Source organism: Ochotona princeps, chromosome 2, assembly GCF_030435755.1.
Source record: "Ochotona princeps isolate mOchPri1 chromosome 2, mOchPri1.hap1, whole genome shotgun sequence".
NCBI lineage: Eukaryota > Metazoa > Chordata > Mammalia > Lagomorpha > Ochotonidae > Ochotona > Ochotona princeps.
In genome coordinates, this window is record NC_080833.1 from 75,411,415 (window position 1) to 75,431,304 (window position 19,890).

Here is a 19,890-nt window from a genome sequence, read left to right on the forward strand (position 1 = left end):
ATTGAAGCTCTGAATCCTGACTCCAGAACTCATACTTAGGAACTATCATATCACCCATTCCATAATGACACCTTCTATAATTACTATTGCTAAGATGCCTCTTAAAAACCTATTGTTATGGGCTGGTGGTGTGGTGTAGCGTGCTAAACTCCTGTCTGACACTGGCAGCTCAAAGGGATGCTGGTTTGTATCCTGGATACTCCACTTCTGATCCAGCTTCTGCTAATGTGTAGAAGATGGAAAGCAGCAGATGGACCAAGGGCTCTGGCCCCTGCACTCATGTGGGAGACTCAGATGGAGTTCCAGGCTTCACCCTGGCCCAGCGTCAGCCATTCTGGCCCTTTGGGGGAGTGATCCAGGAGATGGAAACTCTCTTTTGCTATTTCTGTAACTTTCTCTCAAATAAGCAAACCTTAAAGAATAAGTCTGATACACAGGAGTAAGGTTGAGGTCGCCTCTGGCAAGATTTATTTGGGGATCCCCTGCAAATGAATCACCAGACTTAGAACTCCAACCACAGTGAAAATCACAGGATTTGTGGTCTGATTGTGGAGTGTATGTGTCAGAACTGGGTCTCCACATTTCGTTGGCCTGTGTGGTGGACGGCATGCACTTCGGGGACATAACAACTAGATCACTGAGGCCTGCGGAGTATGTGGTACCATGAAGTGCAGAGCAGACTGGGCGGCTCTCCTGACAAGTATCTGGGCCATCAAGACTAAGGTGAACTCTGTCAGCCAATGGACCTTGGAAGCATTTGTTCAACCTTGGAGCAATGAAATTAACAGCATCTCAGAATTATCAAAATCATGGAACATGCTCATTGGGCACCCGTGGATGACATCGGGTGGCCTTCCCCCTGGGTACTGAAGAAGAAAAGAGATTGGAAACAGTTGTCTAATCCACTTTCCCCTATTCTCCAACCCTCCCCACCCTGATTGGTGGTCCACATGGGCATGCACCCCTTTCAACCATATAAACATCATCAAAAATAAAATGAATTTGGGCCTGGAGCAGTAACCTAGTGGCTAGGGTTGTCGCCTTGCACATGTCAGGGTCCTATATGGCACTGGTTCTAATCCTGGTGGCCCCACTTCCCATCCAGCTCTCTGCTTGTGGCCTGGGAAAGCAGTTGAGGACCGTCCAAAGCCTTGGAACCCTGCACCCGCAGGGGAGACCTGGAAGTAGCTCCTGGCTCCTGGCTTAAGACAGGCTCAGCTCTGGCCTCTGCGGCCACTTAGTGAGTGAATCATCAGACGAAAGATCTTCTTCAGGCCCGGCGGCGTGGCCTAGTGGCTAAAGTCCTTGCCTTGAATGCCCCAGGATCCCATTTAGGCGCCGGTTCTAATCCCGGCAGCTCCACTTCCCATCCAGCTCCCTGCTTGTGGCTTGGGAAAGCAGTCGAGGACGGCCCAATGCATTGGGACACCGCACCTGCGTGGGAGACCTGGAAGAGGTTCCTGGTTCCCAGCTTGGGATCGGCTTAGCACCGGCCGTTGCAGCTCACTTGGGGAGTGAATCATCGGACTGAAGATCTTCCTCTCTGTCTCTCCTCCTCTCTGTATATCTGACTTTGTAATAAAATAAATAAATCTAAAAAAAAAAAAAAGAAACATCTTCCTCTGTTTCTCCTCCTCTCTGTATATCTGACTTTCCAGTAAAAATAAATCTTAAAAAATGAATTTATTATTTGAAAAAGAATAAGTCTATTACTAATTTAGACCAGGTAGACTTAAACCAAGCATGCTGGAAGTATTACAAGTTTTAATTATAGAGTATCACATAGGTTTTTTTAGTTCCCAAGTATAAAGTGTATGCCCTCTCAGAAGCAATGAATTAGTTTCAAGTTCACCGTTAATAAACCAGTAGAAATAAGCAAAATGACTGATAGCGATTTTGCAAAGAACTTTCTAATAGAATATTAAAGTAATTTTAATTCAATGCAGGAGAAAGATACAATAATGGCTGTTAAATAGACCATTGTTCTCTTTCCAGCCCCAACAATGGAACAAAGAAAACAGTCTCCTTTGTGAGTCTCATGCTTTTATTCTCTGAAACCCCAGGAAGGTGCAGCACATACAACTGCACCAGCTGCCTCTGGCAGAACAGGATGCCGTTCTAGAGACCACAGCTGTAACCCAAATATCCAGTCTGATTTTCTCCCTTGCCTCCAAACCTTACCCCATCCTATTCTGTTCTAATTTTACAAATAGTTTATGCTCTTTTTCATCTTCCATATGTAACTTTTCCTCCACCCAATGGGTCATTCTGTACAGGTGTGTCCTCACCTCTTTTTCATCACTACTCATGTCCTCTCTGGTCCATCAAATATTAAGCAATAAGATTTTATTAGAATACAATTGAGCCTTGGAGGCTCACAAACATTGTAACACTGAAATTTATTTTTTAAAGATTTATTTTATTTTTATTTGAAATGCAGAGTTACAGAGAGAGGGTAAGACAGAGAAAGACAGAGTCAGAGCCGGGCCAATCCAAAATCAGGAACCAGGAGCTTCCTCCAGGTCTTCCTTATGGTTGCAGGGACCCAATGACTTGGGTTATCATCTACTTCTTTCTCAGGCCATAGCTGAGAGCTGGACAGGAAGTGGAGCAGCTGGGACACGAACCAGCCACCATTTGGGATGCCAGTGTTGCAGGCAGAGGTTTAGCCTACTGTGTCACGGCACTGACCTTGTGATTTATTTTGTCTGCCAAGCACCCATTTCCTCCTTGGGGGTGGTGCTGCTGTGGGTAAGGCTCACCATCCTATCCCTATCCTTGACTAACTCCTATTCCACCCACCAATCTCAGATCTCCAGAGAGCCCTCTCTGATCCCCCAAGTCGAGGTCAAGGGTTCCTGTTAGGTGCTCCTGTTAGCTGCAGCACCTTCCAGGTCTGGAGGGTATCATGAGATAGGTGGCTGTTAGAGACTGAACTGTGTCCCCTTGGTTTCATAGACTGAAAAAACTTCGTTCCGAAGACTGCAGAATGTGGAAATAGTGCTACTGCAGGTATAATCATCAGGGTGAGGCCACTAGGGTGGGCTTCAGAGCACTGTGATGGTAACTTTAGAAGTCTGGACACAGACACTAAAGTGATGGCGCTGCCAGCCAGGTGCCATTGGGATTCGAGGATATCGCCACCAGAGAAGGGACAGAACAGGTGCTTCTCAGAACCTTCAGATGGAGCCAAGGCAGCTGGCACTTTACCACACACTTCTGGTTTTTAGACTGTGAGGGCAAAGATTTCTGTTTAAGGCACCCACTTGCAGATACCGCTAAGAAAACCCAAGGAAGTTAATATGTACACTGGTAAAAGTTTACAAGATCCCTTACAAGATTCAAAGACACCAAGACTCAGCAGTAAAAATAAGTGCTTTCTGAGTGCAATCAAATAAATGCAATTAGAATAAACTTGGACTCCAATGAGGAATTAGGCATAAGGCCCAAACCTAGAAAGAAATCTATAAAGTCTACAGAATTTCTAAATAGAATTTTAGAATTCAATAATTTCTAAACTAGATAATACCAAGAAGTGATTTTTGTTATCTAGTGTATTAAAGACCTGGTTAATTATACTGAACTACTATATTATTATTATCTTTTTGTTTTTTAAATTGATTACATTGCATTATGTGACACAGTTTCATAGATACTGTGATTCCCCCCACCCCTCCCCAAACCCTCCCCCCATGGTGGGTTCCTCCACCTTGTTGCATTACCACAGTTCAAGATCAGTTGAGATTCTTTCATTGCGAGCACATACCAAGCATAGAGACCAGCATCTTATTGTCCAGACAAATTCAACAGCTTGTTGGAGAGACCATCTCTGGTCTGAAGGTAGAGCCAGCAGAGTATCATCCCTATCAGTTAAAATCCCTGACATGACATCAGCAACAATTTATAATGCTATGGAATTACTTGACATAGTATCGAGTAACCAACATGTTGAAAAAAAAAGCCAAGTTCTTTACCACATCCTGTGACACCTTCGTTGACATTTCAATTTTAGTTTATACACGACCGTGTTCTATGCACCTTAAAGTGGCTATAGATTACTATTCAGCTGTCTCGTGTCTATTTACATTATAGTATTTAGCATTATATAGCGATAAAGCATAATTTTACTGAACTTGGCTTTTTTTTTCGGGTAGTCTAGACTGGCTTATAACTCTAACAAGACATATGTCAAAACTCTAGAATAGATAGAGAACAACAAGGAAAGCTTGGAATCAGACAGGAAACGGTCAGCGTGGATACACTTACATGTTACTAGGTAGGACACAAAGATTGGTTACTCCTCTCTAGGGTATTGAAGATTTCTCTGCACACCCCTCCTAAAACTGAACTACTATATTATTATCAACACAGACTTGTTAGTGAAACATATAAGTATCTGGCCTTTGCTAAATTTTAGGCTGAACATGCAGTTCTGTATTTTCACCATAAGGTGGCAAGCTTGGTAAAGATGAGGAAGCTAAGTCTAACTATTGCTTATAGTACAAAGGTCTTCAAAGTTTGTGCAGATGATAAAAATTGCCCATGATTTTAAGACTCCAGTATACCAAAGTTTCAATTGCATATATTTCTAGGATTCTTCTCCTAAGGTCTGATGCAGGCAGGTGGGATGGAACAGGTCAAGAAAGAAGATGTATGAAAGATGCTGTGGCACAGTGGGTTAAAATGTTTCCTGCGATACCTGCATCCCATGCAGGGGTACCAGATTTGAGTTTTGGCTATTCTGTTTCCAATCTAGCTGCCTGCGAGGCAGCAGAAGATGGCTCACGTGGTTCAGTCTTGCCACGTCCATGATGGCTTTGATGGGGTTCCAGGTTCCTTGCTTTGGTATGGCCCAATCCTGTTGTGGCATTTGGGGAGTGGCCCCTCTCTTGCCCCCTCCCCACACTCCTGTTGCTCCTTAAAATGAAAACAATAAGTAAAATAAAAAAACTTATTGTGCCCAAATAGTGGTATAAGCAGTCACCTTGAAAAATGCCGCAGTATTTACTTAAAAGTTAAACATAAACCTACTACACAATCCATCAATCCACTACCTCGTATTTATCCAAGAGAAAGAAAGCTTATGTTCACAAAATGGCTTGCACTCAAATGTCCACAATGGATCCTGCAGACCCAGCAAAGCTCCACCCACGGGTGAACAGGACACCCAATGGCACTGCAGCCGCATGGTCAACTACTGCTGCTAATGAATAGTGAGTACTGATGCATCCCAACCTGGACTGAATTCAGTATCACACACAACAGATGATACATTCCACAATCCCACGAAGTAACACATGTCCCATTCATATACACTACTAAAAGACTCCTGATAGCATGAATAGTTGCTATTGGTTTTTGGCCTGGTCTGTAGAGGAGTTTAGTCCAAAACAATGACTTTCTGTAACTTATCCAACAGTAGGACAACAGTCTGAAAGTAGACATATTACTCTTTTAGCCACTAGATGGCAGAGGAAATCACAGAAAGTTCCCTGGTGATAAAAGAATTAAAACTGAGGCTTGAAAAGGCAAAGTAGGGAAAGATGACTCAAAGATATGCAAGGAAAACACCCAACTATAATGAAATCAAAGATGCACATACTTAAGTGGAACTAAAACTTGTTCTTCTATGCTTCAAAAAAGTAAAAAATATTTTCATTTTATCTGCAAGGCAGAGAGACAACGACTGACAGAGGAAAGATCTTCCATGGGCTGGTTCACTGCTAAATAGCTCCAACAGAGGGAATCGGGTGAGGCCAGAGCCAGGGAGCTCAGACCCTCATCTAGATCTCACAGATGGCAGGGACCCAAGCATTTGAGCCATCACCTGATGTCTTCAAGGAGTACATTGGCAGGGAGCTGGAGCCAGACTGGAACCCAGAAACTTCCACATGGGAGGCAGTCATTTCAAGTGGCTGCTTAATTGCTGTGCCAACATCTACATCTAATTAGACCTTTCAAAAACATACACTAAATTGCTTTATTTTTTATAGAAAATGACATTTGCCGGATATATCGTCACTATTTAATATTTGCAGACTAAACAACAGAAAGGAATAAAATTTGGAAAAATTTACCTTGATGGAAAACTGTATCTTGATGGCCACAGCATCCCCTTGTAGGGCCAATTCTGCCCAGGTTGGAACTTGAGCTACTTCGCGTGGCCGTCAGCTTTGGACAACTGAGGCACACAAGTATTTGCTATTTTGAATGACTTCTCTCCATCCTCTGGAAAAACTAGTTTTGCCCTCATCTGCAATTCAATTAGTTTACTGTGCCACTTTGTGTTTGTCTTTCCCTCTTGACTGGTCACAGCTCATGCCAGGTGCCTTCATTCATTTGAATAATACAAAGTCCTTTCACACAAATTCAATTTCAACTTTGTATTGAACCATGAACTAAACTTTAAAAAAAAATACATTTTTTCTACATTACTTTTATAGAAATAAGTTTACTGGGTGCAAGATTAACCTAAAACCCAAGGCCAGGTGTCAAAGTCTAGGTAGTGTAACATTTACCACTTCCAGACAGAGCTAACTTGGTTAGGGCAAAGCAACATGAGGCCTGTCGCTCTCCCGCAGTGATGGACTTGGACCTGGACTCTGGCTGATGGGTGGGGCACTGAGACAGTGGCAGTTTTAAGTTTGTAGCTTCTCTGCAGACACAAATCGAATAGGATATTTCTGTTTTGTAACCCTCTGAATGTTTGGGACCTGGGGCTGGCTCCTCCAGGAGTCTTCTGGCCACAGGCATCTGCCATCACGGTCGAATTTGGATTTACATTCTTTTTTCCAGTGTCGGCCTCTTTGGCACTTAGGACATATTCCAGGGGAGTGACTGTTAAAAGTATCAGCATGGTATTTTTGAGTTGAAAGAAGCATTCGGCAATTTTTTCTAAGGTGTCCTGGCTTGCCACAGTTAAAACATTCAGTATTCATTTGTTTTTAAATAGCAAAAGTTTCAAGTGCTGCTAGGCACGGTGTTTATTTTATTTATTTATTTTTATTGCCTTTAATTTTATAACAATGTTTCATGGGCTCTGAAGTTCCCCTATCCCCTCCCCGTGCCCTCCCCCCATGGTGGATTGCTCCACCTTATTGCAGTATTACAGTTCAAATCCAGTCTTGTTTCTTTCAATGCAAGCATGTGCCATGCATAGAGCTCAGCATCTTATTGTCCAGCTCAATTCAACAGTTTCTTGGGGAGACCAACTCTGGTCTGAAGGCATAGCTGGCAGAATATCATTCTGACCAATTAAATGCCATAACATAACATCAACAACAATTTCCAACAATATGGGGTTAATTAACATTGTATTGAGTGACCAATATGTTAGACAATGCGAGTTCTTAACCACATCCTGTGACTACTTCATTAACATTTTGATTATAGTTTGTATACATCAGGCTTCAATCTACCTTAAATTGGCTATAGGATACAATTCAGCTATCTCATGTCTATTTTCATTTTAGTATTTAGCAGTTTATTGTGTTGAAGCATAATTTTTACTGAACTTGGCAGATTTTAGGGTAGTCTAAACTGGCTTATACCTTTAGCAAGGCATGTGACACCTGTTGAGGCACAGAACACTGTTGGGAGGGGTGTGCAGAGAAATCCTCCATACCCTAGTTAGGAGTAGTTTGTTTTCGTGTCCTACTTAGTAAGGTATGTGTGAGTCCCCACTGATCGTTTCCTGTCTAGTTCTAAGCTTTCCTAGCTGTTCTCTGTCTATTCTAATTTTTTTGTTGTTGTTTGTTTTGTTTTGGGGGGAGCTCCAAGGAGACCCTGATGGTCATTGCAAGAGAGGGTGGGGATCCAGTACTGGAACTAAGCAAGGACCAGAGAAAGCTCCTCTCCCTGGTCTAGTCTCCAGGGTTGGAATACAAGTCTCCTCTTGTCCACCTGCTCCACTCTGGAATCCCCCCCACTCTGACAGGTACAGTGTTTAAATGTCCCTATGTTGCGACAGGCTTTCAGGTAACCCAGAAGATCCTTTCTTTTATAGGACGAATAACAGCCTGGCAGTCCTCATTCGCATTATCAAAAGCCAGTTGCTTTAATAACAATTTCCTAGTACCTTCTCCCCTAACTTATTTTTCTATGGAGTCTGTCAAATGTTTTACAAAATCAGCATAAGATTCTTTGGCTCCTTGAATGACTTTTGTATAATTGCCTGCAAATTCAGACCCAGTTTCAATTTTCTCCCATGCCCACAATGCTACGTCTCGTATACGAATGAGCACAGCTTGAGGTAGCTGTATCCGTTGCTCTGTAGTAACCCACTGTCCATCTCCGACTAACATAAGTCAATTGCCCCACTCCAGGAAGTTGCAGACCTGATGCTCCTAAGGATCGCAATTTTTCCTTAGCCATATCGCTTCTCCACATTTTCCATTGTAAATATTGAGAAGGAGAAAGCCCTATTTTTGCTATTACTTCAAAATCATAAGGAATCCAGTTTGCTCCCTGGCTCCAGCCATTTAAATATTCCCACACATACGACACATATGAAGAAGTAGGTCCGTAGGACACGCAAGCCTTTTTAAAAGCTGTGATGGCATTAACATCTAGGCTTTCATAGGCAGGTTGATAATTTTCTTAACTAAGTATGATTGGAAAAAGCAATCGGAATTCATGAGGTCTCCGGGGAACATCAGACACTTGGAAACATCTTTGATCGGATTTAAGAGTGAGATGGCCTGGGCTGATATTTAACTGTTCCTTTATCCCAGCCTCATTTACCTCACTAGAGAAATCCTGTGGTTTAACATCGAAAATTTTCTTCTTTTTCTTAGTTCTAATTTCATTTTCAGTCACATTATGGTAACATCTTCCATTAGGAGAATCTCTCCTGAGTTTTCTTTTCCTAATTTCCACATTTGTAGTATTAGGCCTTTCTCTTTTAGCTGCATTACAGTGGCATTTCCTCGTAGGAGGGTCTCTCACACATTCTTTTTTATCTTCATCTGTAGTATAAGCCATTTCTTTCCTAGCCACATTACGGTGGCGTCTCCCATTAGGGAAATCTCTCACGGACTCCTCTTTGCCATCCTCCTCATCTGTACTAAGAGGCGTTTCTTTTTCAGCCATATTACGGCGGCCTTTCCTGTAGGTGGGCCTCTTAAGGATTCCCTTTCTCTTTCTTCCTTCTCTGTACTATGAAACACTTCTTCTTTAGCTACATTTTGGGGGTGTCTCCTCTTAGAAGAGTTTCTTGCAGATTCCCCTTCTAAAGTTATAATAACAGCTCTAATTAAAGCGCATATAATCCAAAAACTAACTTGAATATCTTCTATCCTTCTGGCCTTTTCACCATTTTTCTGAGTAAAAATTTTTTTTTTAAAGATTTATTCATTTTATTACAAAGTTAGATATACAGAGAGGAGGAGAGACAGAGAGAAAGATCTTCCGTCCGATGATTCACTCCCCAAGTGAGCCGCAACGGGCCGGTGCTAAGCCGATCCCAAGCCGGGAACCAGGAACCTCTTCCGGGTCTCCCACACGGGTGCAGGGTCCCAAAGCCTTGGGCCGTCCTCGACTGCTTTCCCAGGCCACAAGCAGGGAGCTGGATGGGAAGTGGAGCTGCCGGGATTAGAACCGGTGCCCACATGGGATCCTGGTGCGTTCAAGGCGAGGACTTTAGCCGCTAGGCCACGCCGCCGGGCCCGTGAGTAAAATTCTTAAATCCAGTTTCTAGTGTCACTTCATCTGGAGACCAAGGAGTATATTCACCAACAAGCTCTAAATAAGAACGCAATTGCTGCCTAGTTACCTTTACTCCACTTTTCACTAAAAAATTCTGCATAAGAGAGATGAAAGACTGTGCCCTACGCTGGTTTTGGCCCACTGTCCCACTCACCACTTTCTGTGGGGGTCTCCGCTGCACTTTCTCTTCTTTCAAGCCCCTGTTCAGGCGCCACTTGTCCCTGTCCCACAGTGATGGACTTGGTGCACGGACCCAATAATAACACGTGTGTACTCTGACTGATGGTCAAAAGCCGAAGCTTACTAGTGGCATCAGACTTTATACACTGAGGGTCATGTGGGTTAAGGGAAGAAGCATTGAGCTTATCAACAAAATCCATCAACTGTTTCTATATATTTTTTTGGAACTCCTTTTGTTTTGTATATTCTACCAAGTGTTCTCATTCACATGCTGTCCACTCAACAAATGATATCCAATCAGTTATACAAAAGGTAGCCATTCAGTTGTTCTCACGCAAATATTATCCAGTCAATTGTAATCCTGTGCTCACTGACCTTCTAGGGTCACAATGTCCTCCTACACAGGCCAAGCCAGTCAGGGCAACAGGACATGTGGCCTGATGCTGGGCCAACAGGAAGTTTCTGCTGGGCACCAATGTCAGGAAGAAAGGTCAGTCTCACTGTTCCCTCTCAGCCCTGTCAGGCTCTCTGCCTGCTAAGACATGACTGTATTGTGGTCAGAGTTTCCAAGGTTATTCAGCACAAACAGCTCTCAAGCTTGATAGTTGTTAGTTAGAAAACAAACATGACTGGGACTCTTAAGAGAGTTTGTCAAAATTCCAGGATATAAAATTAACACACACAAAAAACAACAGCTTCTGTATACACAGTTTCCTGGTTATTTGGTCCAGTAACACTGTGCAGATAAATATCTGGGATGGCTTTCATTAAATTCCAAACCCAAAATACCCCTAACCCAACAGTGTCCCAGAATACAAGGAAGGGAAGAAAAAAGAGGTGGCTCATGCCCATATCTGCACAGTTCCAGTCTGAAGGCAGACTGGAATCTTGGCCCTTTGTTGAGAGCCCCACCTGGTCTGTCGGGTGTATTTTATTCATCAAATATTGCTACCTTGCTTACTGTTACTGTCTCACATGTGAAATTATCTTCTTATTAAAATCAAATAATTATTTCTAACCCAGCTGTCTTGGTTAATGGTGGCCATTTAACTTCTACAATGCGTTATTTAAGAGGCAGCAGGTGATGCTCAGTACTTGGGTCCCTACCACTCATATGGGAGACACAGATGTGGTTCTGCTAGACCTAGCCCTGGCTGCTACAGGCATTTGGCAATTGAAACAGTGGCTGGATGATCTCTCTGTGTCTCTCAAAGTGAATGAATGAATAATTAAACATGGATAGACTTCATCATTTAAAACAATCTTAGGTTCACAGCAGAGAATCAGAAATTAGAGTATACACATACTTCTTTGATATTTTCACAAATATCCCACCTTTAGTGTGTCACCTCCCCTCCCCTTTATAAAGATTTGAGATTTGCTTTTCTTTTTTTTGAAAGACAGAGTATTCAAGACGTTCCAACTGGCTGCAGTGGTTGGGGCTGGTCCAGGCTGTAACTAGGAGCCAGGAACTCCGCTCTGATCTCACACGTGGCAGCAGGGCCCAAGCGCTTGGGGCATCATCTACTGATTCTTCAACAGAAGGAGCAAGAAGCTGTATATGAAGCAAAGCAGCCAGAATTCAGACCAGTGCTTGCATATGGAATGCTGGCTTTGCAGGCAGTGGCTTAATTCATTGGGCCATGATTTGGCCCAACCCTTTGTTAGCATAATTTTCATTTAGAGTTCATTTGATCGGAATACAACCTGTAGCTAATTTGGCTTTCTACTTGTCTTCCAAGAGTAATCTGTTGCCTATTTAGTCTCAAAATATCCTTCCCCAAAAGTGACTTGTTAGGGAAATTGCTTGTGTGATAGTAGGTCTTCCTCTTCTCCTTAGCTCTCCATCCACTCATCTGCCTGTCATCTGTCTATTAATTCATTCTCTGTTTTCCTGGCACCAAAGGATAAACAAGATTCTCATTCAGGGTTACTCTAATTTCTTTCTCTTTCTGTATGCTGATAATTCTTTTAAAATTTGTCAGTTTTCAATCATCTTTGATTTACAAAAAAAAAAAAAAAAGAAAAGCAGGTTCATGCGATTTACCTTAACAGAAAACACTGATACATACATATACATAGACACATATACATCACTGAGAATCAGTAATTGTCAAGATTTTACCTCTGTTGCTTATCTCGCTTTTTACTTTTTAAGTGCTGGATAATTAATTTTAAATGTTTAACAGAACAGACGTTCTAGGAATAATTACAAAAAATGCTCCAAAACATGTGCAGCATTCTTATTTGTCACCAACCAGCAGCGACACTACCTACGAGGCACACTCTTGAGGGTCTGGGAAACCAGGAACTGCAACCGGACCCCTTACCGCAAAAAAGTGGCTGCTTTTCTTCCCTCTCTCCTTTTCTCCTCTCTCTCTGCTGCTTTTCTCCGCAGGTCTTAGCTTTTCTCTGCTGCTTTTCTAGCCCTCTCTCTGCTGCTTCTCTTCCCGTACGTCTTAGCTTTGTACCCCTCTCTGCTGCTTTTCTCCCTGTAGACCTTATTGTTTTTGTACCTCACTCTGCTACCCCGTTCTTCTCCCTGTCCGTCTTACTGCTTTTAGTGGCTGCTTTTATACCACTCTCCACCAATCACTTCTTCCCGTGGGTCCACTTGGCGCTACCTGATAGGCCAGTAGCAATGACATAATTGCAGCAAGGGCATCAGCCTATCCCCGAGACTTCCTGTTTACCTGCTGGCAAGACCAACCCCGCCTCCTGGCCCTGGGCCAGCCGCCATCCTGTGACGGCCTTTCCTGTTCCTGGGAGCGGCTCTGGCACCCCGCTCCCCACACTTATTTATGGATTTTTCTTAGCATTTCAAAGTATATGAGCCTTATTAACATTTGGATTCTTGTTGTTGTTGTTGTCTTTGAGTCAAGACTTTCCTTCTCAGTATTGCCTTCTGATTACTGGAATGCTATTCATCCTAACTCACACATGCTCTCCAGAATGTGGATATTGCTGTGTAAAGCTGAGAGGTAACCTGGCCAAATCTAAACTTGTCCACTTACTTCATGGCTTGCCAAACTAAGCAGAAACTGTGTCCAGGGTTCACAGTGCTAATGCTAAAGTAAATTCTAGACTGTCACTCATTACATTGCTAAAATATACATTAATGTATCTCAAGAATATAATATTCTTTTTTTAACAGGTTCATTTATTTTTATTGGAAAGGAAGGTGAGATTTAAGGAGAGGAGAACAGAAAGATCTTCCTTCTGCTGGTTCATTCCCCAAATGGCCATGACAGATGGTGCTGAGCCAATCTAAAGCCAGGAACCAGCAGCCAGGAGGCAGGAGCCTCTTCTGGGTCTTCTATGTGGGTGCAGGGTCCCAAGGCTTTGGACCATCTGCTACTGTTTTCCCAGGACATTAGCAGGCAGCTGAATTGGAAGTGGAGCAGTTGGGACAAAAAGGCACCCATATGGGATACAGGCACTTGCAAGGTGGGGATTTAGTGGTCCAAGAATAGTCTTCTTCTATAACTTCAATGCCATTATCATGCTTAATCAGTAATAATTCATGGTCTCATCTACCCAGTCCACATTAATATTTCTTTAGTTGTCTTAAAATTGCCATTTATAGTCTCATGGGAAAGGTGCTGGCTAAGATATCTGTATTCCATATCAGAGCAACTGAGTTTAATTCCTGGCTCCTGACACAAGCATCTTGCTAATGTAGACTTGCTAATGACTCAAGTGACTGAGTCCCTGACATCCACATGGGGGACCTGGATTGAGCTTCCGCGTCTCTGAGACTCAACCGTCAACTGGGGAGTCAGTCAGCAGAAGGGAGTTCTGTCTTCCTCTCAAACATACCAATCATCTGATTTTACGTATTTCAAAATATGCTTTTACTTTTGTTAATGACAAGATGTCTTCAGCTACCATTATAATCACTCTAATAAAATGATTATAAAAAGCATCTACAAAATTGTTTATTGACATAGCAGAGGATGTACAGTAACTTATCTATAAGTGATAAGCAGTACCTACAGCAGCAGTAGAGAATCCAAGGATTTCTGAAGAATATATTTTCTTCAGGAATTTTGTTCTAGTGCCAAGAGAACAGAGCCTCCTGTGGGCCAAAAACATGCTACAGGAGAGAAGGGAAAATGGGGTAAATGTGATTATCCCATCACCAACATACATTTATAGTAAGCTGTTAGGCCACAAGCTCATACAGAACATAAATACATTTATTGAAAACTGAGTTTCATTCTCTCTAGTTTCCTTACATGATATAATCTCTCATCACTGCAAACTTTGTAATAAAGTTATTTCTCCTCACACAAATTTAGAGTTCACTTTAGACTACAGATCTTTATAAATTCCTAAATTAACAAGAGAAAACCTTACTTTAGTCAGGTGCACTAAATTTCAGTAAATATACCTCTATTTCCAGCAACTATAGAACTCAGACTATTTCAATCCAGAATCATCTGGATAATACATTGTACCAGTATATTAAAGTTGTTACAACAGGTCATTTAGATAGCAATTTGAAAAGATGGATAACAGTAGGTCCATGTCAAAAAGTCTTCACACTTCAGCAAGTCTGCAGAAAAATGTAATTTAAAGAGTCTATTCTGATGCAAAGTATATTTCTTCCTGAAATCCATGTAGCTTTTCTGAAAACATGTGTTTGATAAGAATATTCTGAAGATCCCTTAAATGAGTGAATCTTAGAAAGCACTTCCTGTTACACTTTTGCAGACAGCTGGCAAGCCCTCTCAATAGATTCCACAGGCGTGCATCCTGAGTTGCTTTTCCTCCTGCAAGGAAATTATCAGTTATGGACAGATGTAGGGAAACCGGGGCAATGCACTCCACTGGTACCCTGGCACTTAGAGGCACAAGGAAATCTAGCTTTCTAAGAACTGTAACAGGGATGTGTTCAGAGAAACTCGTTGTCTAGAGTGGATAAGGCTACTGTTTCTGTGGGTGGCATCTTCTTAATCTTTAACAGTTATTCAAACCTGAGAAAGGGACAAATTCTGCATGAAACTGCAGGAACTATGGATGTAACTATGAATGTGTAGATAACAAAACATTAAGGCTGCAGAAAGCTTTGGCTATGAAAACCAATAGAGTGTGTATTTTTAAAAAAGTAAAATATAGAATACTGCTGTTAACCTTGGTTTTTGTGATTACTTTCTACCTATTCAACTTCATACAAGCCTAATATTAATTTTCTACAAAGCTGGAGCAGGCATGGTGGTTCAATAGGATAATCCTCCATCTGCAAGAGCCAGCAGGCTGTCGTTTCAATGGTTCTAGCTTTGGGTGTTCCACTTCCAATCCAGCTCCCTGTCTATGGCCTAGAGAAGCAGTGCAGGATGTCCCAAGTTCTGGCAACCTGCACCCATGCGGGAGACTGGAGGCGGCTCTGGGCTCCTGGCTTTGGCTCTGGCCACTGAGGCCATTTAGGTAGTGAACCAATAGATGGAAGATCTCTCTCCTTCTCTCTCTCATTCTCTCTGTACATCTACTGTTCAAGTAAAAATAATCAATTAAAAGTTTTATGAAGTATTTTTGTTTAATTCATTAGTTATTCATTCACTGAGGCCAAGGGGCCTCCTTTGGCAACTTAAAATGCAAGCTCAAGGAAGAGAATTGCTTGTGTTAAGTTTAGCAGTGAGGGCATTCTCTGCAATGATGTAGGCATTCACTGAATGATTAAATAAATGCATAAAGTCACAATATAAATTAATGACTTAAGTAGGCTGCTTATGAGAAGAATGTGTTCATAAAATACTTATTCCTTTTGTAAAAAATAGTAACCCTTTAATTCCTGAAGTCCAAGAACAGGTTTTTACATCAGGTCATGCTTTTTCTTGTGACACTAACTGTTCTGTCCTAGAACAAAATGTGACAGTGGGGCTCACTTTTAGGAAAGGAATTAGCAAAAACAGTAACTATACTGAAACAGCATGTATGTCACAAAGTTCTTTAATGCAGGACAGTATTTTTCTCAGCAGCAAATGTCCATTTATGCATGTAAAACAGATTTCTTAAATATTTTTGCGGGAATATAGATATAAGCAAATATTTTTATACAAAAAATGTTTTCTTAAAATTAAATCAGGAAACCTTTAAAAGTCATGGAAAACTGGGGACATGGGTGTGGAAATGGGCATAAAAGAGAGAAAAGGATTACGAACAAGGATGCCTGGATTCAAGCCCTCATTGATACTAAGATGAAGTTTCTAACCATAGGTAAGTTGCTGGCTTTTGCTGGAATGCCATTTTCTTATTTTTCAGAATAACTGTATGAATGAATGAGCCCTCAGCGTGAAAGCAATTACACAAGGAACTGTTAGGTCACTGGCTGTTAAGTCACCACGGAACATCTCCCCCAGGCTGGGTGAGCCATGCCCCCAGTCACCAGGTCAGAGTCTGGAACTGCACCAAATCTACCTGCTTTCATCTGGAAGTCCTGCTCCTCCGTCTACAGCACCTCAGCCCCATCACACAATGCACTCTCTTGGAACATGACCCAGCTCTTCCTTCTTCCAGTTCCAAACCTCCCACTGTGTCTTGGGGGACAGCTGCAGCAACAGCAGCAAATGTCAGCTAGTTTTATGTTCTCAGTGTTTTGTCTACCTTCTTGGTTTACGTTGAACCTTTCTGCTCTCCAAAGATAACATGTCCACCTTCCTTAGCGTGGCATTCGTGTGTGATTAGAACATCTAAATTCCTTGCAGTTTCAAATGTACAATTTATTATTGTCAGTTACAGTTGCCAAGTGGTATCAATCACCTCTTGCTATTTGCCATTACTAGGCTATTTACTCTTCTGAACTGCCTCTCCGGATATTCCCTCCTGACCTGCTGGTAACTCTCTGCTCACTCTCTCCCAAGCATACCTTGCACCTCACCATTTTCTCAATCCGGTCTACACCCAAGTAACTACTTGTAGCATTCTGCTCTTCAACTGCACAACACCTGTTTTTCACTCAATTACTTAGGTTGCTTAATTATCGCAACTATCAGTATTCACCACTAAAATAAACATCTCCAGGAGGCTGCTTCATATTTTCCCAGCCGACCTTCAACTTCCTCTGTCTCCCAGGTAAGATGGCAGTTCTCTTCTGGACAATGCCCCGCCTCCTTGCCTCTTTTCACCTGTCTGTAACACCCTTGTGCTGGCTGAACTCAGACATGATGTCTGTATGGTTCATGCAGCTGGGCTGCTTGAGATGACATTAGGTCTCTAGACAGCATCGCCCACAGGTAAAATGACAACAAATGTTCCCAGCACTTCTAATTGAGTTTTGAAAACACCAATACTTCTTTGCCATACTCTGAAATGATTATTTTGTTTCCCCCACTAGATTCTTTCATCTCAAAACCCTGTACCCGCCTTCTTAGTTGACTATAAATGGTCTTGCGATGAAGATCCTTCGATATCATCATGGATAGACAACAATATGAGTTTTGTACAAATGTACACTGCATTCTATCCTTCAATTTTTTGAAGATTTACTTATTTGTTTGAAAGGAAATTACACACACACACACACAGAGTTACTGACATCCTGCATCCTTTAGTTGACTTCCCAGATGGCCACAATGGCTGAGTCACGGCCAGGAGCCAGGAGCTTCTGATGGGTCTTGTCTGTGACTGGCATTCAAATGGGACACTGGTGTTAAAGCGTGGTTTAACCACTTTCAACACAGGGTTCAAACACTTTCAACAATGTCGGCCCCTGTACTTTGAATTCTGACCTTTTCCTGGCTAGTGATATGCAGTAAGGGCATGCTCTTAGGATGCTGGGATAGTAGTGTCCACAGCTCTCATTCAGCCACACGATTCATGATGTCCAACACCTGATATCCCACGGTGGGCTGTGTGCTAAGCCATGATGATCTGTAGCTCATGTGAATTAGACAGGCTGCTGATTGAAAAAATATTCTCAGCTTAATGGGGATATCAGAGATGCAGCTGCACGGTCAGCTAAGAAACATCTGTGCTTTGACAGGATCGTCTCCCACCTCTGCAGAGATCTTGCTTATGAATTATATTCTTGTATATTCCACTCGCCTTGCTCATGCTTCTTCCGGCTAACTAACAGCAAAACCTCAAATCACCAAAAATGAAACTCCAGACTCTCCCTTCTCCTCTCTGTTGCTCATTTGATCAGCTCTCACCTTCTTTTCAACCTCTGCACTTCTAACTCCATAGCGGCAGCTCCAGCTAGTCAGTTCTTTGCTTCACAATGTTCAAGCCAGTGGACATTGTTCAATTCTCACACTTGTGCTTTCGACATCTCTTAATTTTCCTCTTACCTCTCCCTTAGTCTGTGGATTAATTCCTTAAAACCCACACCTAGGCTCTCTTTCCTTCTCACCTATTATTTTATTAGACAACCTTGTTGTGGAAGGATGTGTGGAACACAGGTACTGAAAAGATGATTCCCAAGAAATCTAAGCAGGCTGACAGATACAGAATCTTTGCAGCAAGTTTCTCTTCTTTGATTACACAAATTTTGAACAGCACTTTTCTACTGCAATGTACATTGCATCTACATATTTACTAATAAGCTAAGCAAATTTATCCAGTTGGATGTCATAGATAAGCTTGGAAAAATCAAAAGAAAGCCAGGCAAGCTGTGATTCAAACACTAGGCAAGAATGATCCGTAGTAAACTGAAGCGTCCAGGAATAGACTGCTTAATCAGAAGGCATGTTTGACAGGTGTGGAGTTGACCTGAAACTGAGAGGCAAAATGAATCAAGAGGATTTAAAAAATGTAAGCAGTTAAAAAAAAGGTTAAAGTTTTGAGTTGAAACCGTTTGTGTTTGGATTGAAGAGGTAGAAGAATTCAGGTATTTTGCTAAATGGAGAACATGGGGCTAACTACAATTTTAAAGGAAGCTATAGAGGTGAAAGTAGCAGGGACTGGTCCCAGTGTACAGCGGGGCCTGTTACAGTAAAAAAAAAAAAAAATACTATGTTCACTTCCTGCTGTTACTTTGTTTCCAGAATGTGAAGACTCAGTGCTACAATGGAGGGCATCTTGGGGTGAACAAGGTCTGGGCTGGGGAGGGTTAGGCCTCAAATCCACGTCGTTAGGACAAATATTAGCCAGCTCGTGGACAACACCGTAAAGCTGCCAGAAGGCTGTCCTGGGAAAATTACAGGTTTTCTCAAAGAGGAGGTGAAGTGCCAGTGAACCCCACACAGCTTGATTTGCAAAATCCAGAAGCAACAGACTGGACTCCTTTTCGCACCAAAAACCTGTATAATCCAGAGATTCCCTTACACAGCCAGTCACTGTCTGTTATTTTCTTTAGACTGAGTTAGAGAAGGTCAGGCTATGCCAACTGGAGCAGATGTTACCCACCCAGGTGGCTTTCTAAATGTGAGAATTGCAAGGGGCAAAGAACAGGCCCGGGGTTCAGGGTCTAGGAGGTCGTTTCTCTCCATGTCCTTCCCTCTGCGGAGGAAACTGCTGATTGCAGCTGGACCCTCGGTGCGCCCGCGGAGGGGTCGGGGTCCAGCCGCTGGCTCGTGTCGGGGCTCAGGGTTCCCCGGAACCGGAACGAGTCTGAGTCCGCACAGAAATCCAGTCTCGGCTCTTCCTCCCGGTCCCACCGGGTGCCTGGAGCCGGCCAGCTCCCCAGAGAAGCCCTCCGCACGCCAGGGCCGCGCCGCGCGTCCCACTCACCTCCCTCGCTCCGATTCCGGGCCTGGTTGCGCGCGAGGTGGACGTGGGGGCGGAGACTGGACGTTGATTGACGTTCGGGGGGTGGCCCTCAGGGTGTAGCTTGATCTGAAATAAGGCACTGCGGCTGACTCGAAGCCAGCCCTGTCGGGTGCCTCGAAGCCAGCCCTGTCGGGTGCAGGGTGCCTGGCTTGGAGACTGAAGAGGCGGGATGCGGCAGATGATTGGGTCTCGGATCTGGATCCAGAGCACGGATTGGCTGTGAGATCTCCGGGCTCCTGCACTGGGCCAGGCTGGCAGGGGGCGGGATCAGATTAGGATGGGTGGCTTTGGGAC

The 19,890-nt window shown here is 42.9% G+C and overlaps 1 protein-coding gene across 5 annotated transcripts in view; it reads right to left on the bottom strand.

Moving 5' to 3' along the window:
• Positions 1 to 19,636, bottom strand: part of KYAT3 (kynurenine aminotransferase 3) — a 50,710-nt gene extending 31,074 nt beyond the window's left edge. The window contains exons 1-3 of one of the 5 annotated variants that reach the window (XM_058658968.1): positions 19,558 to 19,636; positions 13,878 to 13,981; positions 9,860 to 9,984 (exon numbers count right to left, since the gene is read on the bottom strand). In XM_058658968.1, the coding sequence (XP_058514951.1) occupies positions 9,860 to 9,984; positions 13,878 to 13,980 (228 nt within the window). In that variant the 5' untranslated portion in view covers position 13,981; positions 19,558 to 19,636. Of the gene's footprint in view, positions 1 to 9,859; positions 9,985 to 13,877; positions 13,985 to 19,557 lie in introns of those variants that run through there. The other 4 variants (XM_058658970.1, XM_058658981.1, XM_058658973.1 and 1 more) reach the window with 4 other exon arrangements.
• Between the last annotated feature and the right edge of the window lie 254 nt (positions 19,637 to 19,890).